At 43.6% G+C, this 27,311-nt stretch overlaps 1 protein-coding gene across 2 annotated transcripts in view; it reads right to left on the bottom strand.

Annotated features, from left to right (window-relative positions):
- Positions 1–1,759: 1,759 nt before the first annotated feature.
- Syndig1 (synapse differentiation inducing 1) overlaps positions 1,760–27,311 on the bottom strand; it is a 160,681-nt gene continuing 135,129 nt past the window's right edge. For both annotated transcript variants that reach the window (XM_051144796.1, XM_051144797.1), the window contains exon 4: positions 1,760–2,702. In XM_051144796.1, coding sequence (XP_051000753.1) covers positions 2,544–2,702 — 159 coding nt within the window. In that variant the 3' untranslated portion in view covers positions 1,760–2,543. The remainder of the gene's footprint in view (positions 2,703–27,311) is intronic.

Here is a 27,311-nt window from a genome sequence, read left to right as displayed (position 1 = left end):
GAGTTAGTCAATGATGACAATGATAATAAGATAGAAGGAAGTGCAGGCTGCAGGAAGATCACTCTGCTTCTGGCAGCAGATACTGACACAACATGTCCACTAAGGATGGCATTCAGCCACTTCTACAGTCACCTTGGCCATGCTGTTCCCTGCACTGTTCTACATACTAAATGTGCTAGCGGCCTACACAACCCCAGTCCATTAATTCCAACTCTGCATACACACTTTTGGTCCTGACCAACACGATGACTGGAGTGACCTTAAGTCTCCTGGGCCCCTTGGAGACTTGATCATCTATAGCAAGGGCATCAGCCTTGTAAACCGAGGCTCTTCTATCTGGAAAGACAAAACTGGGCCACAGTGGGTAACTGGGATAGCATGAACAGGCTAACCTGCCTAGACAAACTGGAGCCATGTCTTTACCAAATTTATCAGATGGAAGTTTGGGCATCTCTTGAGTTTAAAATGAATCACTTCAGGCAAACACCCCTTCCCATTTTATACAATGGCTCATGACGCACACATTCTGAGAAGCTGGGATGAAAGTTGAAGTGATAAAAAACAAGCTATAAAATGGCCTACGAATAATGCTGACAGTAACCAGAGTAGATGGATGCATCTACTGTACCTACTTACACCCATCACTGTTCTCTTGGCCAAAGACAGTCCCCAACCATCCTATGAAGTAACCCATTTCAGTTATCTTGTCCAAGAGACACAGTTTACAGAACTATAGGCAATTTTCCCAAGAGCACACAGTGAGAATTAGCATGACAGAATTTTAATCCAGGTTAGGCTGACTCCAATTCTATACTTTCTATATGTCCAGCTTACTCAGCTGTCATTGGGGGAGTGTTTGAACATCTTCTATAATTCTTCCTAGAACTATGTATGGCCTTAGAGAATGTTTTGCTTTTTGTTTTAAAAACAGGGCTTCTCCACGTACTCCTGGGTGTCCAGGAACTCGCTTTGTAGACTAAGGCTGCCCTCCAAGTCATAGAGATCTGCCTGCCTCTGTCTTCTAAGTGCTGGGATTAAAGGCTTGTGCTACCACAGGCTGGCCCAAGTTTTTTTTTTTAAAAGATGAATGCTATATTTAACTCAGGAAACCAGTGCTAGTAATTTTTTAAACATTAAGAGTTTAAGGTCAAGGTGAGCAGTGGAAAACAGAAAAGACTAATCTTGTTATCATTATTCCAGGCCAGGGTTCTCACCTGTACGATACCAGGATTCTAGGGACTGGGAATATTTCAAGTACTTCATGGGGAACCCCAGGCAGAGGGCTTCTGTAACCTTTGATGGTGCTCAAGGTGGACATTTAAGTAGCCAGGGCTGCGTGATTGATGAGACTTGCCCTGCAAGGCCGCAAACCCGTAGTTTCTGCATGCTGGCTGGCTCTTCCTCTAGTGAAGCACAGAGTAAATCATCAGAACAGAGTCCAGCCACCACCATTCATCGGAAAGAAAAGACATAGGCAAACAAGCTAAAAGATAATTTTTGTTAAATAATGAACACTCGTAAAACAGCAATGACATGGTATTAAAACATCTGTGATTACTTATTTCTCAGCATTCATCTGGCAACTGAAGCAGCATGAAGCAAGAGTTGCACTTTAAAAAATGACAAGAAAATAGCCATTCATTTAGTCGACAGAGTAAGGCCCTTCTCATTTCCGAGATCCCCAGCATTGCTGCTCATGACCACAATGAGCGTCCAAGAGTTACACACCCCGTGTGTGTGTGTGTGTGTGTGTGTGTGTGTGTGTGTGTGTGTGTGTGTGTGTGTGTGTGTGTGTTCATAGCTTCTTTCCCTTAGGCTCCTGGGGCAAAAGCTGGGGTTGCTCTAAAGAGGAGCCCTGGCTTCCTCCCCTTTAAGATTAATGAGGCCCCAGAACTGTGTATTGCTGGGTATCTGCAGGAAGCCTGATGCTCCAAGCTGGGGCAGCGTGCTGGGACTGAACAGGGCCAAGCAGGCATTATGCTCCTTAAATTTTGCATTCTCAAGCAGGACCCATCTGTGGACAGAGACAGCAGAACTCCCAGCAGGTGTTTTCTTTTCCTTCTCAGGCCCACTTGTTTCTGATAAGGAAGCCACAAAGATGAGGGACACACAGAGGATTTAAGCGGGCCACAGCTAGTGGTGACATGTCTCCTGCATTCTGCCTATTGCACCATATTCCATAAAAAATAAACATATTTTTAACTGTTTGTATATTGCTAATGGGTGGTGGTCCAGGCACTGGCAGGCTGCAGAGCTGGGTTGGTATCCATCCACTAGAATCCATCCAGGGTCAGCCTCTGGGCTGGAATCTTTGGAGCTTCCGTGTGGAAGAATCAGCATTGCTGGCTGCCTGGTGCTCTGCACAGTGCTGAAGATGAAGTTGAGGGATAAAAACAAAAGAAGCCCAGGAGTAGAAGGTTCCAGGGCATCACGAAGTCATTTGGCAATCACTTGTACTGTACAGTATCACACAGGTGTCTATTCTTCTCTGCCCTCACACACCAGGCCCAGATCTCCCTCCTTCATGCCAGCCTTTGGGACGCTCACAGATGGTTGTTCTTGGAGAGGTAGGCAATGAGGGCGACAGCCACACCCACGTAGATGCCAGTTCCAATGGTGATGGACAGCACTGCCAGGAACAGGGCCCTCCGGGAGCTGGTGCTGGCCTGATGGAAGTCTCCTTTGGCCACAGCTTTGTTTGTCTGCAGAGTTGGCAGAGGAAAACAAAAGGAAAGTGGACAAGTTAGAAAGGATGGCAAGGAGAGGGCTCTGCTTGGCTCTCTTCCAACCTTTGACCTCACTCTATTACAGGGAGGTTCCACCACTACAGGCACTGACACAGGGAAACGACATTTATTCTTACATTAACTAAGCACCAGGCAATTATAGCTGTTCAAGTATGGCTCATGTTCTCCACTGCTCCCCATGTGGCAAGGGAGTCAAAGCCTCCATTCTGTCTTGTGCCAAGAAATTCACACCTTGACATATCCAGGGCCTCAGGAATGGTATGCCAGAGGTGGGTGTGGCTCTCATCTCTAGGATCACCCTTCCTATTCAACAACGGTATTGTTTTCATTAGAATAACCATTTCTAAAGCATGTTTTCAACCTCTATAGTTCAGTGGAAGTGTGGGGAAGAAAATTATTTTTATTTTACAGAGAAAAAAAAAATGGGGCATGATATTGTTAAATCATCCCAGAAGCTTGAGGGCACGATTCTTCAGACTGCTGTGGCACTCTTGATTTCTGACTGCGCCCCACCCTTGCCATAGCTGGGGTTGGTAATACTCATCTACTGGTAAAAGTATCCTGTGTAAGGCTGTCATCTTTGTGCTTGAGGACTTGGTTATATAATGAGGCACTGGTTTAATTAGATTTTCACTTCCTGGGGTCATGAGGCAAACAGTAATGTACAAAGTAGATACTGAATCAGAATCAATCGTGTGAGGGCAGAGCCCGAAGGCCCTTCTCTGACTCCTCCTTTCTTGTCATTTTCCACAGTTGAGACTAGATACAACAGCCAAGGGAAGGGAGTTTGGTGTTGTAGGAAGGTCTCATCTATCTCCAGAACAACTCTGGGTTTTGTTCTCTGATAAGACAGGAAACCACAATGAAAGACATAGGTGTCCTTCCTGCCTGCAAGGGTGGCTATGAAGCTGTCTCCATAATGAGTGTCTTGAGGCTGGGGGAATCCCAGAGATGATTACAGAAGTTGGTGTCAACACTGAGAGGCCTCTGAGCCAGTTTCAGAAGCCTCCTGTGCCAGAACTGCTGGCTGAGGGACCCAGCTTTCAGATTTCCCTGGCTGGCTGGGACCCTTTACAGTGCTACACATGGTCCTTGATTCAGGAAGTAGGGTGCTATTGGATTAAGTTGTAGCCTTGTTGAGGCACTGCTGGAGTAACATGGCTCATGGTCTAGTGAAGTGTGTGCTGCCAAGACACAGGATTCCCCCATAGCTCTGAGTGATGCTGAGAAAGGCTCATCCTAAGAAGCAGAGGACACTCTGGTCCCCTAACTCACTCTCACAAGACATCACTAAAAATCTGTATTTTCTCACTGGCTCCACTTTTTATGGTTCACCTGTGACATTTCTGCATTAGATGTGGGTACAAGAGAACATTCTATTCACTTAACCTAAAAATAGTAACAGATGTCATGAGTCATAGGTGGTCAGACTTGGAGATAACTTGTGAGTGTGTTTTTATTTTCCACATTCTCCTGAATCAGATTTAGTGAGAAAGGAAAGGCGTGATGTGTTCATAAGAACCCACATCTGCCCCTGAACCCCTTCTCTGGATACTGACTTCTGAATCCTAAAAGCTAGGTTTTATTTTTTTTTCCTCTCTCATTTCTTGCTCTGGCATTGAGCTTGGAAGCTAACAGTGGACAAGGTTCTTAGGAAGCAGAATTGAGGGAATTTAAAAATGAAAAGCCTCCAAGGACGGTGGTAATTAGTTAATTAAGCTATAATTAGCTGGGTTCCATTTTATCTAGCAATACTCCCAAACACTCCAGTGTCCTATAACATAATTCACTGTAATTGCCCTTCTTGGCATTAACCCCAAATGGCCCTGGGCCATCCGCAAGCTGCAGGCTTGCCGCTGCCTGCTGTTATCCTGGGCTAAGATGAAGGGGGTGCGGCAAAGGAAGTCCACAGAGGAGGGCAGAGCCTCCTGTAGCTGATAACCTTCCCGAGGCTCTCCTGAGCTCCACTTGTCTATCTCATCAGAGTTGAACCTGTGGGTACTTATTGTGAACTAGGACCTGTACTTCCTTGTCTTTTGTGGTCAAGTGGGAGCCTAGAGTACGCCCCTAGGTGGTGGTGGTGATGTTTGTGGGCAGTTAATAGCCATTAATGGACGACCAAGTGTGTAGGTGCTGAAATATCATCTTCAAAAGCCATGCATGGTTTAGCCTTTAATAGCCGATCTTTGTTTTTCCAGGAATGAAAGCAGCCTGCCCGTCCCAGCAGCTGGTCTTGTACTGAAGGTTCTAAGCATTGAGAGCCAGAGCACTCATACCCAGGAATCAAGCTCACTCCTTCCTTCTCATAGTCTGCCTTAGAAGAACGTTCTCTCTTTTCTTCAGTTCTTGAGCATTTCTTCCAAGAGCTACCCAGGGCTGGTAGCTGAGAATCTTTGCCTCTAGGAGGTCCAAACCATAATGTTGCCACCTATTCCTAAGGCCACTGAGAAACTACCACATGGTTCTAGGGATGGTAACTAATATTACTACAGAGACACACACAGACTGTCTACCTGGGTGCTCCTCTAGATAGAACAGAAGCTAATCTCAACCAGCCTTTGGAGTGTAACCAAATTCAGGCCTCCTTAAGAAGCTGCACCACTGGAGGATCACCACAGGTGGCCTTTTTCCGTTTTTTCTTTGTCATTTTAGAATCCAGTACTCTGAAAGCCACTATAGCAAACATGAAAGATTCCACCGATCTACACATACCTTCCTGGCCACAAAGACCTTAGACTCACCGAGTCTTGTGAAACCCTGTCAGTTAGCCTACCCCTTAACATTATGGGAAAGATGCTGTCTGCTTCCTTCAGTGCATTAGAAACGGGCTCCCTGCTATTGCTTCCCTGCTCTTTAACCAATGTGCTGTGAGTAATGTTTGCCCTAAAACAGAAAGTGTGGGTGGCTCACTAGTCTGGAGTCACAGTGTCTTGGTGTGCACCTCTGCATCTAAAGGAGTAGGGCACAGGGAGAGCCTTAGTGTGGTCAGTAGCCATGGCTCCGTTCTTTAGCACTGTGCAGGTGGATTTCAGCTCACAGATAATGTGTAAGAGAGGGAAGAGAACCTTAGAAACTGGGGTGGGAAGATGGTTTAGTTCATAAAGGGCTTTCTGCCCTTTCTGTGTGAGAGTGGGGACCTGAGTTCAGCCCCCATTTGGCTGTAGCAGTGTGTGCCTGAAAACTTAAGAGCTGGAGAGACAGAAACCAGCTGATCCCTGGGGCTGGTTGCCTAGCCTTCTAGCCAGATTGGCAAGCTCTAGTTTCAGTGAGAGACTGTCTCAAAAAGCAAGTGGAAAGTGATAGTGGAAATTTTCTGATGGTGATCTCTGCCTTTACAAGCTTCTGTATACACATGTGTGTACACACACACTCACACACACACACACACACCCCAACACGTGTATACACACACATGGTGGGGAGAGCCCAGAGTGAAATAATAAGCAGCCATAACGTAGGCATAGCTCCAAGCGCAGGGTTTTAGACATAGCTGGAGAGAGAAGGAGAAGGAGAGAGGGAGAGGGAGGGAGGGAGGGAGGGACAGAGAGAGAGGAGAGGGGAAATGCAGAGCCCACTGTATGAGCTCTGGTTTCTGAGTTAAAGAGCTCTCTCTTTTTGCCTGGCTACAGAGATACAAGGAAAATCCGATCTTAAAATCAGAGAGCAAAAGTAGCCATTAAGACTCAAAAAAAGCTGTTCACTTTCTGTATGAATGAAGGCTATTCCATCTGAGATCAAAAAAGGGCTAAGATGGAGCTCAGTGTTGTGTGCTTGTCTAGAATGTCTGGATCCCTGGATCCAACACTTACACTATACTACATAGATGAAATAAAGAAGTAAATAAAATAAATGAATGACTAAATAAATAAAATCTTAAACTAAGAAAATACAACTCCTGAAAACGGAGAACTCCTGATGAGGATAATTGTGCATTGGCTAAAATTGCCACGACCTGTTCATGTTTCCTTAGACTAAAATTGTGGCCACCCAACAACTGGGTCAAAGAAATGCAATGTCAAAGAATTCAAGGCTTTTTGACACATGTGACAGTCTCTTTGCTCTGATTTTCAAAGTAAAACATGCCAAGTTTGCAGAGAAGCAGTTGTTTCCTCTTCTTGGGTGGTCATTTTAATGGCTCTGTGTAGTTGGTGGGAGAGCTCATGCATCCATAGGCCAGTCCCAGGTGATGGTTCCACCTAACCTAGACACTGCTTTCTGTGGAGGACCAAGGTGATTCTGCAAGGATTCCTGCAGAGTCTCCTGGTGGGTCCAGACATTTCCAGATGTAGAGATATAAAAGGTTGATCTCACCTAGCTTGCCTAATGTCTCCCCTTTTTGCTGAAGACCCAGTTCCCTGGGTTATCCACCAGACTGAGCTTAGCTTTGCATGACAGAATATTCCTCATTCTCTTTCTGGTCACCTGTTCCCTCCTGCGTGCATTTTCTGGCTTGCTCTTTAATAGACACTGCAGCTGGAAGTTTTATGGGAGGCTTAAGTTCAGGTCATATGGCTTTGTGTTGGCTCTACATTTGGACACAAGGAAACAGCTACAGGATGAAGGAAACGGAGGCAATTCCATGGGATCAGGGAAAGGATCCTAGTATCTGCAGACACTCATGGTCCTAGCATCTCCACATCTCAAGTGTTCACATCTGAAGTCTCACAGGTGATTCACTGACACCCAGAGGCCCTGACATTAGTAGCACCAAGGCAAGCTCTCTTAGAGAACACCCAGCCTCCTGCTCTGTTGAGACTGTGTTCACCAAAGTGTCTGGTCACTGGTCTTTCAGTAGGCCAGTCACAGACCCTGTGCTGCAGCTTCTTTAACTCTGGATTGAAGTCTTGACAAGAGGCTCTTAAAGCTATTTTTTTCTTTAGCTGAAAACTACTTTAGTTTGAGGTTTTGGAAAAACCACAATTTTCTCTGAAAAGACTGCCCCGCCGCTCTGCTCTTCCTATAGTTACTATGGGAAGGCGGCTGTCAGGCCAGATGCTTCTATGTTCCACATTGTCTACCCAGTCAGCCTGCTGGTTGTTCATGGAGAGGCCTGGGTCATGCACAACATGAGAGCCTTGCCAGCAAACGCTGGATCCCCAGAGTTTGAATCTGTGACAGGTTTCTGCAGCCCTTGTAATCTGTTCTCTGAAAATTACTATCACCATAGGTACCTTTAACTCCCCCTGTTTCCTCTAGTTTGAGTACCTGGCTCCCTTACATTTCTTTGCGTTATCACAGGCATTCCCATGATTTGTTGCCATTAAACATTCACTGGCTCAGTACAAGACACCAGTAGCTGTTCTGCTAGTGGGAACAGTACAGTGATCCCAATATGAGCCCTGGAAGGCAATGGCCCTTAGAGGCAAGCAGCTTTCATTCTGAACTTAGCTGCCATATATACAACATTTAAGAAGAATGAAACACAGGTAAGATGGAAAGTCTGCATACAAATGTATCCATTTAGCACAGCTTACATCTGAAAACTGGGTAGCTATCTCCATGCTCACTCAGTCGCCAGTTCTTGTCTAACAGAGACAGTTCCTGCTTCTTGAGTGTTGTTACACTGTAACACACCAGCCTAAGGTCACCTGGGATGTACTGAGCAGAGCATGCTCACTAACAGCCCTGGATACTAACAGCCCTGGATACTAACAGCCCTGGATGACAGAGGCTACAATGGAAGAAGAATGAATAAGAAGAAAGCCTCAGCTAATAGCTAGATTCTGAGATGAGAACACTTTAGGTACAGAATACCAGATCTCACATTCCCTGAGCAGGCTCTTGAGGGGTAGCCTGCCTCATAGCACTACACACACACACACACACACACACACACACACACACACACACACACACACACGTGAAAGCTGGCAGGCTCATCTGCACAAGTCCAGGGCAGGTAATGATTGGGTAAAGAACATATAGCAACCACCTCCATGTGAGCTATAACAGAGGAAGACCTTCCCAAAAGGTCTTAAACAAGTTGTCAGCTTCAGCCAGGCCTGATGTGACTCACAAAAAGTTCTCTTGCTTAGCGTGATTCTATTCCTAAAATTCCAGCTCATAAGACTGGGGCAGAGGGATCAAGAATTTGCCACTAACCAGAGTTATGTAATGATTAGTTTTTAAAAATGATTTAATTTTTAAAATTTTATTATAAATTTTCACATTACATCCAGATTTCAATGCCCCTCACTCTTCTCTTCCTGTTACTACCCTCCCTCTCTCCCTCCCTCCCTCTCTTACCCTCTTCCCCTCCCTTAGACCTCTGACAGGTGGGTCTTTCTCCCTCACCATCTGACCACAGCCTATCAAGTCTCATCTGAATAGCCTGCATCCCCTTCCTATGCGTTCCACAGGGCCTCTCTGCCAAGGAGCAGTGATCAAATTGCCAGAGTTTGTGTCAGAGGCAGTCCCCTGCTATCCTCCCCTTCCACACATAGAGAATGAGCTGTTCATTGGCTACATCTGAACAGGAGGTCTGGGTTCTCTGTTTTCAATGTCCATGATTGGTGCATCAGTTTGTGCAGCACCCCTACCCCCATTCCAGATCCACCAGCCTTGATAGTCTCCTTATGGAGCTCCTGATATGCACCTCCTTCTGGTCCTTCCATCCCTCAACTCTTCCAGCTTTTAGCAAGCTGGAGTAGGCATTCTAGTGTCTAATAAAATAGACTTTCAACCACAACTAACCAAAAGAGATGGGGAAGGACACCTCATACTCATCAAAGGGAAAATATGCCAAGATGGTCTCTCAATTCTAAAATAACCCCTTGCATCTCACCAGACCACCATGGGTTAAAGGTGGAACTCAACAACCAAAACAACAGAAAGCCTACAAATTCATAGAAACTGAACAACTCCCTACTCAATGACCTCTGGGTAGGGTACATAATAAAAACAGAAATTAAACACTTCCTATAATTCAATGAAAACGAAGGCACAGCATACCCAAGTTTATGGGATACAATGAAAGCAGTGCTAAGAGAAGAGTCTTTTTTTTTTTTTTTTTTTTTTAAATGACTAAGCTTACTGTACTTAGAAGCAACAACTATCTAGGTGAGGGCTGGACAGGTCCAAAGTCATGATGCAGTCAGAAAGCTCTCCTGATGTCCTTTTTACTTTGTACACATCTATGGTGACGGGAAGGTTAGAACTCAGAGATAGAGCAATAAACAGTGTAGTAAGACAACCTAGGATGGGGTGACCCTGAAATTGAAAACAGAAAATGTAGGAAGGTTCAAGGCAGACGTTCATAGCCAGGTGTCACTTTGATTGTACCTCTCATTTTTACTTGGAGAAGACTCCAGTTATTAATTCCACTCCTTAGATTCTGCCTGGGTTTCTAGTCGACCTACATGCTTCTGCAATGCAATCCTAGTGCTGGCTTAAATGCTCACATTTCATTCCTTACTGATGACTTCCCTGTGAGTAGAGGAGACTGACTGTCCTAATCATCTGTTGTTGGCTAACAACTCTACAAACATTTGACTACACCTATCATTTTAGAGTTAGGAACTGATGTCAGACCACTTGACTTCTATTTCATTGGTATTAAGTAGAGTTGCTTGACCTCTAACTGGTGGCTGTGCTCCCATGAAGGGTCCAAGATGGATTCATCCATACTTAGCATCTTCCCCCTCTCCACCATGATGGTCACTGGTAGCTGCAATTTCTGAGTGGCATCTCAGGGCTCCAAATGAGAGAAAACCAGGAGGAAATTCCCCAGAAGACTCAGAGAAGAACTTCTGCTGTGCCTTTTTGGTTACAGGTGAGTCACTGATGCCAGCACAGGTTCTAGAGAAGAGGACACATCTGGGAAGCATGCCAAGACTCATCCACAGTGATGGCCCCTTTCTTCAGCATCTCTTTTCCACACACATGGCCATGCTCTAGTCTTTATCTATGAAGATGTGCCCTCAGCTCATTGCTGATCTTCTAATTTGAGCAGCTGAGTAAATTTCCCTTGTTTTAAATATATGTCAAAACAACTCCAAGCACAGAAAAAGTATGCTACTACAAACACCTTAATATGTCCAAGTACAGTGCATCAGTACATGATAAAAAACCAAACCACTATATTTTTTCCTCACACCATCATTACTGTGGTTCACACAGGCTCAGCATTTATTCTTGGTTACTCAGGGGCAGTGTAGCCTGCTATTAACTTAAGGCTTTTAGATAAGTTCGGGGTGGGGAAAGATTCTTGTTACTTTTAAAAAAATCAAGACAGACATTTGTGACATTTATTGTAGCTTTGGTCATGGTCTCAAGATGGTGTTTGAGACATTCAAGCTTTTATCAGAGCTTCTCTGAAAGGAAGCAAAGTGGACAATGGATTTTTACATAAAGCCGTGATCAAAAACAAAGAGCCTAGAGTGTCAAGGAGACACATTAAAAGCAAATGTAAATAGAATACAAGAAATAGTCAGGCCATGGCAGCTGACTAGCCCTGGGGCCAATGTAATCTCTCAGAAGTACAAGGTGTACTGCAGATTCAAGAAACCTGTGTTTGTTTTGATATTATGAAATAGCCAATTTAAATATAAATTGCAAAGTGACTGCTGACTGTGGTTGACACTAGCATGTTAAGGCAGTCACTGATCCCAGCTTGGCAACTAGGCCAGAGTATGAGTCCCCAGATTCATGCTTTTTCTTACTTGGAGAATTCATATAACACTCAGGACTGAATCTTTCTTAATTTAAGTGAAACAAGGATGGAAAGGATGATGGCTCCACCAGGCTTCCCGTGTGTGTGTGTGTGTGTGTGTGTGTGTGTGTGTGTGTGTGTGTGTCACACTGACAAGGGCAGCCTGTCTTGATAACACTTTGCTCTGAAGGAGCCTCAATTCAGGAGCCATAATGGAGACCCAAAGTTAAATTCAATGGTTTATGGGCCATTGACAGTTATGGTCCACAGAACCCAGTATGGACTAAGCAAAGCATGTATTTGTAGTACAGCTGGCAGAGTTGTAGCTTTCTATTTTTAAATGTAGTGTCACTTAGAAGGGAGCAGACACATTATAGAGATGCCTCACTTTTGTAGAATTGATTTTATATGCCATCAAAAAGTAAATGGAGGCTGAGAAAAATAGAGAGTTGCAGGATCAGGAACTTCTGAGAGTGTGACCCATGCTAGTGACTCTTACCCAGTGCTTTCCCTTACTCCTGTACACACTGACCTCATGCTGGCTTAGTAGAAACTGTGATTATGTGGCCCAGCTTCCTAGTGGGGAGCTCTATCTGGAACCTTAAAGCCCAGGGTAGCCCAACTGTGCCTGCTGCACAGACTACACCAAAGATGAACGTGTGCCACAGCGAGGAATGACTACTTACTTTAAAATGTTTTTATTAATTCTTTGAGAATTTCATGTAACATATTTCAATCAGATTCATCCCCATGACTTGAACTGTATTGTTTGTATTTTTGTTTTCTAAGATTTTCCTGTTTTTGAGAGTCTTTTGCCTTTGTTATTGAGATTGTTCACCTGTGAAAGAACCCAGCTTGCATTCCAGTAAGATGGTAACCTGACCTATCCTTCCAACATCATATAGCTGATGGGGTAATGTGCATCCAGGAAACAGGTGTGGGGCCTGTGGCTGAGTTTCTAATGCTCTGATGTGGAAAGAAGAGTTAGTGTTTGGTGAGGAGAGAGATCATGCAGAAAGCCCGAAATTTAAAGAGTGTCCTCTCTATGCAAAGGGCTGACAATTCCTCCCCTATGTTGGAGAAATCAGCAAGCTCTGTGTTTGCCCTGGCCCTTGAGTAAGCAATCAAACCAAGGCCAGGCTAATCAGAAGTGCGGGCTCTCTGCTTATTATATTCAAGGCACAAGTGCCCTGCTGAGAAATTAAAATACAAATGGATTCAGCACTCAAGCGGAAAAAAAATAAAACCACAAAGATGGTCTCTAAGAACCAAGACAATTCACAGCTAGAGCTCATACATTTCCAGCAGAGAAAAAAATATAAACTTGATTCTTGTGTACCCTGTGGCTTATAATTTCCCGCTGTAGGTCTAACAAAAGGTAGGTGATAATGCCACCCCAAACAGAATTGTTACTTCTAGAATCATGTCCTTTCAAAGTATCTTTATTTTAATTTAGATGCAGATATCTAAGAGAGCAGAGCTGTAGTGTTTGCAGAAACTAGAGTAGAAGTCTATGGAAATCTCAATGGCAAAAATAAGTGAAAGAATTTTGGTGAGGATGGAGAACAGAAAGCTGCAATTAATCCATAGCGGGTAACAGATCAAATTAAAATATGAAACGAATCTACAATTGAAAACAGCAAGGATTTTTTAAAAAATGAAAGAATAGACAAAGGAGATGATTCACAGGGCACAGCTGAAGAAAGAATTTGTGTTCTGGAAGACAGATTTAAGAATATTATCATGTGGTGTCGCTTGAGTTTTTGATCTTAGCCATTCTGATGGGTGTAAGATGGAATCTCAGAGTTGTTTTGATTTGCATTTCCCTGATGACTAAGGAGGTTGAGCATTTCTTTAAGTGTTTCTAAGCCATTTGATACTCCTCTGTTGAGAATTCTCTGTTTAGTTCCAAGCCCCATTTCTCAATTGGGTTATTTGGTTTGGTGGTGTTTAATTTCTTGAGTTCTTTATATATTTTGGATATTAGACCTTTGTCAGATGTAGGGTTGGTGAAGATTTTTTTCCCAGTCTGTAGGCTGTCGCTTTGTTCTCTTGACAGTGTGGGAGAACAGCAAAATAAAAGGATCCAGAGGGTCCTAGAAATCTACAAGTAGAACAATATGATAGGCAGATTTGGGCCCAGGGGTCCCGCTCAAACTAAGGCACCAGCCAAGGACAATACAGGAGGTAAACTTTAAACCCCTTCCCAGATCTAGCCAATGGTCAGAATATTCTCCACAGTTGAGTGGAGAGTGTGATACGACTTTCTCACATACTCTGGTGCCTCACATTTGACCATTTCCCCTGGAGGGGGAGACCTGGTGGCACTCAGAGGAAGGACAGCAAGTAGCCAAGAAGAGACTTGATACCCTATGAGAATATATAGGGGGACGTAATCCCCCTCAGGAACAGTCATAGGGGAGGAGAATAATGGGAAAATGGGGGAGGGGTAGGAATGGGAGGATACAAGGGATGGGATAAACATTGAGATGTAACAAGAATAAATTAATAAAAAAAAAAAAAAAAAAAAAAAGAATATTATCATGACAGGCATAGAAAGATACAGAGATGAGAACCTCTGAGGAGATACAATACACAGGAAAAGAATGGAAAAAGTAGGGTAGAAAAAGTGTTCAAAGCAGTGGCTGGGAATTGTCCAAACTGAATTGGGAGATGAGTTCTATGTGAACTGAAGGGGTTCACTTAGTTCTGAATAGAACAAGTGAGAGTGAACACATGGGGGCAGCATGGGGGAGCTGCAGAGCACAGGCTGGAGGAGCCAACAAATGCTCAGCTCAAAGGCCTTCCTATCCTTAGTTTACTCTTGACCACTCATTAATACCCACAGATTGAACTACCATCTCCATGTACTGTACCTGGGCTTCCTAACTCCAACCCATATACACATATACACAGCTGTGTACCACAACTTGATGACCTTGCCAAAACCACAGCTAAACCTGTCATCGCCAGAGTGGCCACTGGCAATGTAGTCAGTCTTGCCCATTACCCTCTTATCTGTCACAATGACTAACAACTTTAAATCCAGACTCCCTTTTGATGCTCTGATGCTGTGTTGATTCAGGCCAGTCTCCTCTGTCCTGCCTTCATTCTATCTGCACTGGAGGATAACGCAAAAAAAAAAAAAAAAAAAAAAAAGTGTACACATCCTGTAATCATTTCCTTTTCCACATTCTCTTGTCTCTTCTTAGAACATCCCTCCAAATCTTTTCAATTTTAGGGGACCTCCAAGGCCTGAGAGTCTTATCTTATCTGTCCCTCTCCGGGTACTTTTTTTTATAGCCTCACTGGCCATTACCCTCAGTGTTCCACAGGAGGATGTCTCCCAATCTCAACACAAGTGACGTCTTTCTGATCCACTACTTCTGGCCATGCTGTTCTTTGCTCACATTTTAACTGTCAATACTTAGCAAAGCACCTTGCTCGTGGGTGAACAAGAACACCGAACAATAGTCCTTTCATGAACGTTTTTCACAAGTTCTTATTTTGTCTCTGGATCAAGTCATTTGAGGGAACAGTCTTCTCCAACATGAATTAAAACAGCATGGTGATAATAGGAATATAGCAGGTGCTAGCCACAATCAGCCGGGAGCATCCTAGTGCTGACTGTGGAAGCTGAATTTGGCACCAGTGGCATGATTTTTATTGTTTCTGTACTTGACTTCAAGGGTAATTTCATGTATTTGGTTCATCTTATTGCCTCGCTTAGCAAAGGTGTTAGATTTGAACTTATTTAATTGTTTTGTACCTGTAGCCAGGAAACAGGTATGCCTGGCTGCTGCTGGGCTTATGCCTGACCTCTGGTTTCCTCCCTGGACCCCTTATTGCTTTCTAAAGGTGGCGGAGTCTGCCAGCCCAGCTTGCACCCCTCTGAATCCACTCTTCTGGGAGCCTCATATTTGTCTTTATTTTCTTGCGGCAAGAGTTCTTGTCTTAAACTAACAGCAAGTGTGTGATGATGCACTGGCAGCAAGGGAGTCATGTGTCAGAAATTATTTGACAGGCGAAATAAAACTGAAGTGGACCCTGTAGTAAGGACAGTGTTCTTTCTGTCCTTGGACCTCTGGTGAGTCCAGGACACATCCACATGAGGAAAGGCAGTAAAACACAAACCCACACAAACTTCTTTCCTTCATAGACACTACACACTTCAAAAGAAGGGCTTTAGTAAAGTCAGTTTTGCCTGTTTATGCCACAGATTGAATGTTTGTTTGTGTTCCTATTGGTTCCTTATGTTGAAGCCTAGTTCCATATAAGGAGGGGAGGGGAGGCCTCTGTGGTCAAATTGGAGCTCTTACACTGGGATTACTTCCCTTATAGGAAAATGAACAAACAGGAGCATTGTGGTCTCCCATGTAGGACACAGGGACAACAATGGCTGTATGTAACCTAGAAAAGAGCCCTGGCCACAAACCGCTGGCACCTGAGTTGTTCTGGAGCCCAGGCAACCTGTCCAGTCGGTTCCCCACCTCCCACAAACCTTCCTTGTGCACATCTAGTTACTGGTACAAAACTCTGACTTCTTTCAGTGATGGACTGTGATGTAGAACCATAAGCTGAAATAAATCCTTTCCGCCCCAAATCGCTTTTGGTCATGGTGTTTTATCACAAAAATAGAAACCCTAAGTAAGACAGTGCCTATGGGAATACCTGTGCTAATTGGAAATATTTAACAATCGTCCTTCCCTTTGTGTGGCTCACAAAGAATGTCCCTCTAGCATTACCTTGCCTGTTAAGGCTCATCAAAAGAAGCCTTAACTTCTGAGGCAAGATTTTCTGTGACATGTATGCAAAACAGATATGATTCTGCTGTCTGTTCTGTGTTTCTGCTCAGGTAATGGATGCTGAGCCATGCAGAGAGGAACGCCATTTGTTTGCCCGTGTGCACACCACTCCTCTATATAGTCTCCTGGGCTCCCTGACTGGAAGCAGCAGGCAAAATACAAGTGTACCTATATCAACTTCTTTATTAGCGCTTCTAATGGCTAGCAAGAAGCTCCTTGTGTGGAATACCTTCAAAAGCAAAGATATGTAAGTGAAGACTTTCATGGGACACGCCTTTTGGGCTAGTGTGCAATTATAAGTGAGTATATACCATGTGAGTCTGAGTCTGGGTTAACTCACTCAGTATGATCATTTCTAGTTCCGTCCATTTGTCCACAAATTTTGGGATTTCCTTGTGTTTAATAGCTGAGTAGTAAGTATTCCATAGTGTAAATCTACCACAGTTTCATTATTCATTCTTCAACTGAAGGGCACTTAAGCTGTTTCCATGTTCTGGCTATTATAAATAAGGCTGCTATGAACATGGTTGAGCATATGTCCTTGTTGTGTGGTGGAGCATCTTCTGGGTATATTCCAAGGAGTGGAATAGCTGGGTGAGGAGGCCTGGTAGCACTCAGAGAAAAAATAAGCAGGCTACCAAGATGAGATTGATATGACCATATAGTGGGGGAGGAGGTCCCCCTCAGTCATAGACCCAGAGGAGGGGAATAGGGTGAAAGTAGGAGGGAGGTAGGAATGGGAGGATAGAAATTAGTTGTAATCTGAATAAATTAATTAAATTGTTTTTAAAAAGCAAATATAGGAAATGTACTTTTACCAGACTCAAAGGAATAAGAAAGCTAGGGTCCCCTGTCCCTTGGGATGGTACTGTATATGGCTCGATATGAATACACTATTGTCTTCTTGTTGGTAGACATCTTGGAAGGCATGCCTGGCTTCCTCAGAACTGTTTGGGGGTTCCAAGTGAGATGCTGGATTGGAAAGAGGTAGTCTTTCTCTAGAGATTATCATTGGGAGAGACATAGCTCAGATGCAGATATGAGAACTTATGAGGCGGGGCATGCCTCTTCCTTCTTCTTATGTGTTAGTACCCCAGGTAAACCGTGAGCTTTAGTTCTATCTTGGTTAGAGGTTGTCTCAACTTATGCCAGAAATTTCTGGATCTAGCCAGGATGGGGAACTGTGACTGCCAACCTCTGAGGTAGAAGGGGAGAGCCCACATCTAAAGGTCATGTATCTGGTGTCTGCTGGGATGCAGTTCCCTGAGAATCTGCTGAGAGCTCTCCACCTTGTGAATATGTGGTAGATGAAATGGTCACCATATGTAACCATTGTGTGAGGTTCTCCTTGATCCAGCATCTGCCACTTTAGGATAACCCCAGCTTTGCCTTGTGGGCCAGGAAAACAGAAGCAGAGGGCAAGGTCTCCTAGAGCTCTCACAGCTGAGAGCCTCCAATCCTATTGCACATGGGAGAAGGCTCTCTACCACCAAGCACATCTAAGTTTGCTCTGCCTCCCTTTCCCTCCTTGTCTGGAGCATGGACTCATTATCCTTGCTCTTCAGTGGGAGCTGTAGCCATAGAAACAGACACCGCTGATTCAGCTGAGTGTCCCAACTGGAAGCAGGATCCCTCAATAGTGGATGGAAAGCTACCCAGTTTGGCCTGCTTATCTTGTCTTTGGGTAAGTGGGCTGCCATTTCTATTCAGATGATGGATATCTAAGAGGTTCAGATGCTTTCCATTGAAAAATTGCATACATATAATTAACAAGGGTGTTTCGCCTGGAAATGCAGCAAAATACTTAAAGACACCTTGATGTTCTCACATTAACAGGAGGGTCAGTTTATAGGTCAGGACAAAGCAGGATCAGGGTCAGCATCCATGTGGCCCTAGAATGACCCTGCAGGCAAGGCAGGTAGTTCCAATTTTCCAATAGTTCTTATCCAAAATGTCTGCAAGTGTTTAGGGAGCCCAAGAGTATTTCCCCCAAATTGTCACTGCTTATGTGAGAGTGGCTTTCTACAAGATTCTTTCTCTCTCCGTGCTGAAGTGAGTGAGTTGCTACGTCATAGACTCTCTGGGAATACAAGAATAGCAATTTTTGAACAGTAACTGTAAGGCAGAGTTGTTAATGTTCTGTTTGTTGGTCACTCTGTAGCTAAGTAGGCCAATGGCTTAGGCAACAGTCAGGGGATGTTCATGGATACTGTGGGTTCAGCAAGGGGTTCTCAATAGTGTTCACATAGAAAATGACTGCAAGTCCAATTTGGAAACTTTTTAGACATCTATAGCCTGGGTTAATATGACTCGAGGGTCTAGGACCCATGGCCTCTCCATGGGGCCTGGCTTGGGGCATGGTTGTCTCACAGGGGCTTATACTTTGCACAGCATCTTAGGTGTCTAAAAATGTTATCTGTATCTCTGTTGATGAGGAAGAAGCAAGATATCAGTGGCCACAGCCTCAGAATGCACATAGTTTCACCTTCCTGTACCCTCACAGTAACATATTGGGTGCTAAGTGTTCCAGAGTGAAGAAGAGAACTGGGCTTCTCCCAGGATAGAGCAGAGGCAAGGTTACCCTGAGGAAGCGTGGGTGTAATGGAATGCCATTGTAGTCATATTCGAAAAAACACAGCTTGCCATGGTGAGTAAAATGTTTTAAAGTAATTTAAAATTATATCTGTCCCCATCTATATGAGCTGCAGAGGGCTGAGGATGAATAATGACCTTGCTTAAGGATGAACACATGGAAGTTTGGTTTAAAAAAAGATTAATTTGCTAAAAAGCATACACTTAAATGAAAATGTGTTCAGAATCTGAAGTGTCCTAGAGCCAGGATCATGTATTGATTTCCTTGTGTCCCTGTGGGAATTGAGGTGAAGCCAGTCTGCATGATTCTGTATTCTTCTTTGGAATACAAAGCCTAACTTTTACATTTTTAAATATACAAAGCTATGCTAGGGAAGATAGCTCTAATGATACTTGATAATGGGTTAGAGTTGGAGGCATCACTATGGATGAACTCAAATTTAGATTAATGTAGACATGGATGTGCATATGTATTCAAAATAAGGATAAACGTAGAAATATCTATACATATTTAAATGTACAAATACTCCCGATAGAAGCAGTCACGCAACTAAGCGTACACATTTATCACCTAGTTTTGTCACAGGGAGGGCTGAGAATCACGAGTTATTGTCGAAATCTTTTTTTCTCATAGGGTTATACAATAAAAGAAGCCAGGGTTTGATGAGGAAACAGCTGATTGTAGAGCTAGAACATGGAAGAGGCATACCAGCAATATTAACTGCACATTAATATAGGGTGAACTAGAAGCAGCTTTTCGAAGTGAAAAACAAACAAACAATCAAAATCAAGCAAACAAACATGAGCTCTTGAGATGAATGATGTCAAGAGGACATAGGGGCTGGTATCAAGTGCTCCCAATATGGTCAAAGCAACAAGGCAACATTATTTTAGACTGTAAGGCAAGAATAACATAAATATGAAGGGTTCACATAATTGCTCCTTAAGTTTGTGTTTCCTTTCCCTTATGGATTACACTGTCCAAAATTTCAATGGTGATAAACAGAGCAAAAAGACAATTGAGGGTGAGGCTCTAGGGAACTATTTGGTCCTCATCAATGTCAGGTGAATAGTTCAATTTGTTCCTACAAGTAGGAGGAGGGACTCTATATGGTGTCTTTGTCACTCAGGCCAGCAGGCTGATCAGAGATGTACCATACCACCTTCTACACCTGGGGGCATTAGAAAGCTCCTTAAAATGCCGGGCCTCTGCCTTAGGTGCAGCTGTGTATTGGTCTCTCCATTCTCATAGGTTTTCATCCACAACACAGGGATAACTGTGTCCTCAAGTCAACAACCATCACTGTCAGTGCCCATCCAGGCACATCCTGGTGCGAGGCCTGCCTGCCAACAGCCATGTAACACAAACCAATTGGCCCCACAGTATCAGGTCACTTTACGTCTTGGGAGACGTCATATCTCCGGATGCCTTATGCCCTGCCCACTCCCTATACTCTATATAAGAAAAACCCACCATAGTAAAATTGAGACCTTGCTCTGACAAGACTCCCAACTCAGTGTATTTTTCCTCTGGGCATCATAGGAGAAGACTGAGTCGCCAACACTCACCATCCCACTCAGCCCCCAGGGAGAGGAAATGGCAGGCCTGAGTCACCTCCCATTCCAGCTCTACCTGCCTGAAAGAGACCTGACAGCATCTCTCTTGCTTATGTCTCAGACAATGCATGTTTCTGAGCTGTGATCCTGTGTAAGGCCTCTGTGGACCCTCCATGAGACAGCACAACCTTGCCTCCACTTACAAACCACACTGATCACTCTCCAAAGATGATAGCTTCACTTATTACCATGAAGGAGATGGCCACAGGGCTACCTCCTGGCTGGACTGCAATATCTCAGCAAAGACGTCAACAGACAGTACCTCTGACTCTCCTGGGAAGATCCTTGTTGCTTATAGCCAACAACTGACACCATATTCATTCTGAATTTGCAAGTGCAAACCATCGTGGGCTCATGATGAGAGTCACACTATGAGCCTTCCATGCTGGAGTCCTAGCCTCTGATTGCTTACCTAATGTTATCCATCTTGACAGCTGCTAGTCTCTTTTTCCTGATTTCAGTAGCAACTATATCCACTGGTGTTTATCTGAAGGCCCATTTTAAAACACACAGATTCTATTTTACCCCTTCCACCATATTACTATTCTCATATGTCTGCATGCCTATCAGTTAGTATCTCTTCTTTGAAGAATTCAATTTCATACCTATCATAGACAGACAGGGTGATAGCATGGCTCCTGAATTTAAGGGGTGGGTATTACTCTCCAGGCAGCCACTAGGCTGTCTTCTTGTGATAGGCTGGAGTTGCTCCACAGCCTCCTGGCTAACCTTACATCGTAGCTCCAAGGGAAATTCCTTCAACTTTCATATGATTGATCTATTTTCCATTTACTATTCCCAGAAGAGAATGGGGTGTGATTCTCTGATAGAGCGTTCTCACGGACAACTTGCACCCCTCTCCTGTGTTACTGGAGGATATATGTTTACATTTACCTTTAGAACATAGCAAGTGCCCTCCCCTTGACCACTCCTGCTGCTCTTAGCACACACCTGCACTCTGTGTGTCTGGCTTTGTCTTCTTAAGTTCAGTGTAGGCAGTGTGTGTTTACTTGAAATATTTTGTCCTGGATCTCTGCCTACCCAGTTTTTCCCTTCCAGTCATTGCTGTTGCTTTACCTTGTTCTGTGATGGTTTCAGCCATGCAGAGTCACGAAATTTCTGTCTTTTGGACCCAGTGGCAGGTGGGAGGGTGTGAATAGCAGCTATTTTACTCAGGTGACCCATTCACTTCCATCTTTCATAACTGCGTGAGGCAAGACAATGTATCAGCTAGAAGGAAAATGTCTTTGGACATTTTAGGCTTGGCAATTTACCATCTGTTGCCTTGACAGAAGCATTTAAGCAAGTCACAACAGTTTCCAAGGTATTTTTATGATTGTCTGGGGTTGCATCCATAGAGTCTTGACAGCAGGAAGTAGATGCTAGTCAGAAATAAGGAGGCCCAGAGGGAGCCAAATGGTCTCTACCAGCTGGCTACTTTCAGTCCTACTCTAGAGCCAGCTGTGCCCACTCCCACCCTCAACATGGACGCTCTGTTCTTTGTCTTGTTTCTGGGAAGTCTGCCCTCTCCATTTAAATATAGACTTTTAATGGCTTGAAATGGGTCACATCCAAGATATCAGCACTTGAGATAACTCTCCTCAATGGTAGAAGTCTAAGGACTCTATTCTGTTCTGGAATTTTCTATGTTAGCAAGAAGCTCCACAAAAAGGATCCCAAGCTAGATGGGACCTCTGAGGCTAAATCTTTCTGAAAGGGTGATCTCCTTTGCAGGTCTGTTTTTCTGTCTGTCTAGTATTACAACTTTTACATAGAAGAGTTGTTAGGGTGAAGGGAGGAGGGCAGATGAATTCATATCTCCAGGTGGAAAGGTTCAGGATCTTCTTGCTCAACAGTTATCCAGGAGACCATCCAAGCAACAACTGCTATTAGGAGCAAATGCTCAAATGGTACTGGATAATCTTCAGATGCCTCCATCAGAGCTTAGAGTTTACCCCTGTGTCCCAGGGACATGCTAGTATACTTACATAGTTCTTATAGGTCTCTTCCTCCAATACAAAGTCACTTTCCAGCTTTGTAGATGAAAGGAGCTCACTCTTTCTACTGACATGGAAATGTTCCATTTTCAAAATGAGCAGAGTAAACATTTTCTCTTTGTAAGTTAATTATCTTAGTCATTTGTCTAGACAGTGGAAGGCTGACTAACGCATGAGTTAACTGTGAAATGGCAGAACACACAGCAGCTGTGGCTATCTGCACAATACCCAAGCATGCATGTGAGTGTAGAAGCACACACTCACACATACATAGAGGGGAAGATGGGCATTGGCAGGACTAGGAGGGAGACAGAGGGGCCAATGAGGGTGACTATGATGAGCACAATACATTGTATACACATATGAAACTGTCAAAAATAAAAAAGATAACACAGAATCTTGAGGGGAAACACTGAGATGGAGAAAGTTTGTCCAATCTCAAAGAAACAAATTGTTCAACAATCCTAGAGAGACTTGCATGACATATTACACTGGATGTGCATGTGCCCACATGCATATGTGTGCACTCATGATAAAGGGTTCAGGTCAGCTATAGACCAAATACCACACATACATGGAGCCAGTGGGACCCAATATCACAGATAAGAAAAAGGGCAGTAAAATATGAAGCCTATTTGGATAATTGTGTTAATGTAGCTATGCAAAAGTATGTTTTATATGAATGCAATAAAAACAAAGTTTACAATAAGGTACTCCTTTGGTTGGCCTCCTCCTCCTCAAGATGTATTTCCAATTTATAAAGGTAAATTGTTAACAGTGAAAGAATGAAAACTGGGAGGAAGGCTTGCTCAGAACAGGGTTTGCTCACTCTATATTCTATTTGGAATGAGAGGAAATGTTCCTTGGATGTCAAGCCTCTTTAGCACACCAAAAACCCCTACTCTTTACCACACTGAGAGGAACTTACATAAGTCAATGGAGTTGTAAGGAGGCCATGGGAAAACAAAACAAAAACAGAAAGTCGCAAAAATCTCCAAATGGTAAAATGAAGTGCCTCAGTGGGACACTCTGTGTAGTCTTTGAATGGTGACTTCCACCTCAGGACCAAGGACTTGGCTCCACCCACTTTATTTCTTCTCTACCATGTTCTCTTGACTAAAAAAAAGTCATCCTTTATCCTCACTTGTTCATGAATCACAACATGAAGGCTGCCCTAGAACCCACAGCTCAGAGATTACAAATGCGTTCTCTCTCTATTGGCATTGGTTCCCTTGTCTCAAAAGTCTCTGTGTCAACAGAGTAAAAGATGGCAGAGAGGCTACGCTCTCTTCCCATTTGGAGCTGTCAGAAGCAGGGAGGGCCTGAGTGATGCTGAGTCAGGTATCCAGGCTGCCTGGTGAGACTGGATCATGTGATAGTGCCTGGGAAACATCAGTTCAAATTTCTGCCAAGTTACACCAAGACTCTGCAGTCAGCTCACATCCCTCTCCAAGCCATAGAAACGACTACTTCAGGGTTTCTCTGTATGACAAATGGCACTTCTGACAACCACAAGTGTGGGAGATACGGCTCATAGGCAAAGCAAATAGCTGATATGAAAAGGATATCTAAAAACCAATAAAATATAAAATATAAAAACAGGGAAAGGTGTGAACTGACTAGTAAGTTACAGAAGAAATAAAAATAATGTAGGGCAAATATACATAAACATTTAACATTATTGTGACCAATGGAAGGAAAGTTGAAAAGCAGTAAGGTCTTTGTTTTCATCTATCAGGTGGTGGAAAATAAGCACCCAGTCCTGCAGGTGGAGGGGATAGCATTCCATCTTTTGTTTTTTAGGACTGAAAATAGATACATATGGTAGAGAGATGGTGTACAGGTATCTGACTAAAGTTGGACATGAATAATTTTTGATCCAATAGAATTTTGTTTGCTGAGATGGATACAAAATGAGAATTTGAAAACAATTTATATGTCCATTTAGGGGGAAATAGCTTAATTAGGTTATTGTACATTCATACATCATAATGCTACAAAATCATTAAAAACATCAATACTGAACACTCTGTACTAAGAACAAAAGTATTTATATTATGCAAAATTGCAAGTTGCAATAGATCTTGATGTTCTTTTATTTGTAATACAAAACTTTATTCATGAACATGTTTGTAAATTCATGGTCTCCTGGGAATGCAGGCTTTAGGAAACGACATAGAGAGGTTCACTGAAAAGTTTTTTCATTCTTTTCCTCATAGTAATTGTGGGGGCTCTCTATGTGAATGAAAAGGAAATTAATGAGTAAGTGGAAGCATATAACATCAGCATGTTCCACTGTATGTATGGGACAAGAGTGCAATGAGGCTGATGAGCTTAAGGGGTTGGATCTGGGGAATGGTGGAAAAGTATGCATGCATTCCTAAGACATTCTAATGAAATCTAATGCTGCTGGCCCAGGGTCTACACTTGGAGAGCTACCGCTGGAGCTGATAAAACAAAGGTATGATTAGATTGTGCAATGTCTTCCTCTGGGATGATTAAAGTAGAATTAAGAAAGCACTGACAATCTGCCTCCACCAAGATAACTGTAATGGATCCATACTGATGCGTGTGTATATTTTAGTTCCCCTCTGAATCGCTCCTGTACTGGGCCCTTTGGGCTTTATCCAGAGCAGAGGAACCATAGGGGTCTCACATGGTGTTCACAGGCCACAGTGTAATCTCTGGGGGTGGTGTGACACTGAGGAGGAAAGCAGGTACAAGAGAGGTGACAGAACTTGGGAGTGGGCTCTGATCCCATGATGGCACTCAAAACCAAGACACTTATTCAGATTGTGGGACAAGGACACCATAGTCTTCAGATGAGCTTTGCCTGGAGACACTTCCAAGCACACCTTGTCACCATTCATCGTGACTATTCAGTACGGCATTAAGTGTGCCAAGGACCAGCATACCCCATTGTGTCCATGTTACACAATTTGTTCACTTCTAATTTTCCTGAGGGCACTGAAGACCTGAATGGAATGCGAAAAGTGACTGGAAATGATGGAAAAGATTGTGTCGTGCTTCTGGAGCCAACAGTAACTTTACTAACCAAATAGAGACAAGAAAAGTCCACAGTGTCAGAGACAGCGCCTCCAGCACCTCTGTAAAATGCCATCGTTTGTTCTTTTTTGACTTCTTACAAATGTAATCCAGAAAAGAGGAGAAAAGTGTTTCTTGGACCTTATCCCACACCAAGCTCTCTCCCAGGATGAGGAGACTTGCTTGAAGCCCCAGCCAACCACTATGCTCTTTCCTTCACACATGCATTAGACAGGGCCAGAAGGGAAAAAGACTTTTGGGCCTTTCCCTGCTCAATCCCCACAACCAAATCATCACCGCACGGCCTGGACCCTCTACAAAGAATTTTAGAAGGAACCCTATGGGTCACTCAGGCATTGTTTTGATCAGATCTCCTGAAAACATTCAAATTCCTCTCTGGTAGTTATTTTTGACGAAGCACAAAGTGATGGCTTGCGGTTTGGGGCGATATATGGGCCAGTGAACCTGATCTGGTAACTCATTGTATACATGCATTAATATGCCATATTAGACCTTGCAGTATTCGTAATTGTTATTTAATAATTGAGATAAAGATGTATTACTTAAAAAACAAAATTTGCAACTAGAAGCACATCTTAGTGGAAATAATCATTAATAAGGCAACTGAAATTAAAAAAGGATTGTCAAAAGCCTGTTTCCTATTTTCTGAGGTATGCACATTTTTTTTTTACTAGTATTAGGATTAAATCAGGTGCTAATCTCAAGCACCAAGGAATTCTGCACACACAGGTTTTCAAGAACTACACCCATGATCCTCACTGGTGTTCATCTGTCCCTCACACATAGCCCCTGCTTAGACAGATTCATGTGCTTGAAGAACCATTTTGGCTTAACCTGACAGCCGAGGAGGACAAGACCAGAGCAAGATGTGCAGTTGAGCACTAGTGATGCCTTTCTACAAATTTTCAGAGCTCTTATTAAACTGTATTATATTTTTACTTTTTAGAGAGCCCCCATACCCATTAACTTCATTTGTAACCTCACTCGGGCCTGGGTTCCAACTTCAGACTTTGGATGTTTGTGTTTAGCGTCAAAGTACACATCCCCAGTGTGAAAAAGCTGCTCACTTGCATCTCTAACCATGTGTGTACCATGGTTGCTGACATCACCTTAACTCCTGAAAGCTTCCTGCATTCCTCTCTCTCATCCATCATCCCTGCTGCTGTTTGAAAGGATTTTGCCAAAGCTGTATCATCTTTGCTTCTCTTTGATGGCAGCCTGCCATGGTTAGCATTGTAAATCACTCCCAGCTCAGGAGCCTCAGTGCTTTATAAATATGTGGAAGGGCTTGGATTCTCTGTGTTCCCACAGCACACATGGTACAGCAGTGCCTCGCTTCCTTTCTTGGCATGTTTGTTTTGCATTGACACAGCAAAGATGTTGGATGCTGGAAGGGCTGAGTGCATATCTACGATTTCTCCGTGGTTCTCACTTTTCTTCGTGTCTTTTCCCATTTTCATTCTCTCCTGTGCTTTCTTTTGTCTCTTTCCTTCCTCTCTCCCCATATATTGTAAGCTTAAATTTTGCCATCACTCTCCGAAAGGCCTTGAGAGCAGGTCACAGGTATCATTTTCAATCCCAGTGTCATCCATATTGGACCTTCTCCTCCTACCAGGTTCCCATCAAGGGAAGCACCAGGATTCATCCTCTGGACCACTCTTAGGAAGCCCTCCCAGTATTAACGGGGAGTCCTCATTAGGTATGTAGAAGTTGAGAGACATGCTTTGGTGTGGTTTATGTACAAAAGCTTATTACCATCTTTCTTCAGAAAGTGCTCTGGGATGAGCATTTAAGCTGTGTGCCTCCAGCTTCTGAGCACTGCTTTCATTTACCAGCC

The sequence above is a fragment of the Acomys russatus genome, chromosome 4 (assembly GCF_903995435.1).
Source record: "Acomys russatus chromosome 4, mAcoRus1.1, whole genome shotgun sequence".
Lineage (NCBI taxonomy): Eukaryota > Metazoa > Chordata > Mammalia > Rodentia > Muridae > Acomys > Acomys russatus.
Note: the sequence above shows the minus strand (reverse complement) of the source record. Positions and strands in the feature narration are given on the sequence as shown.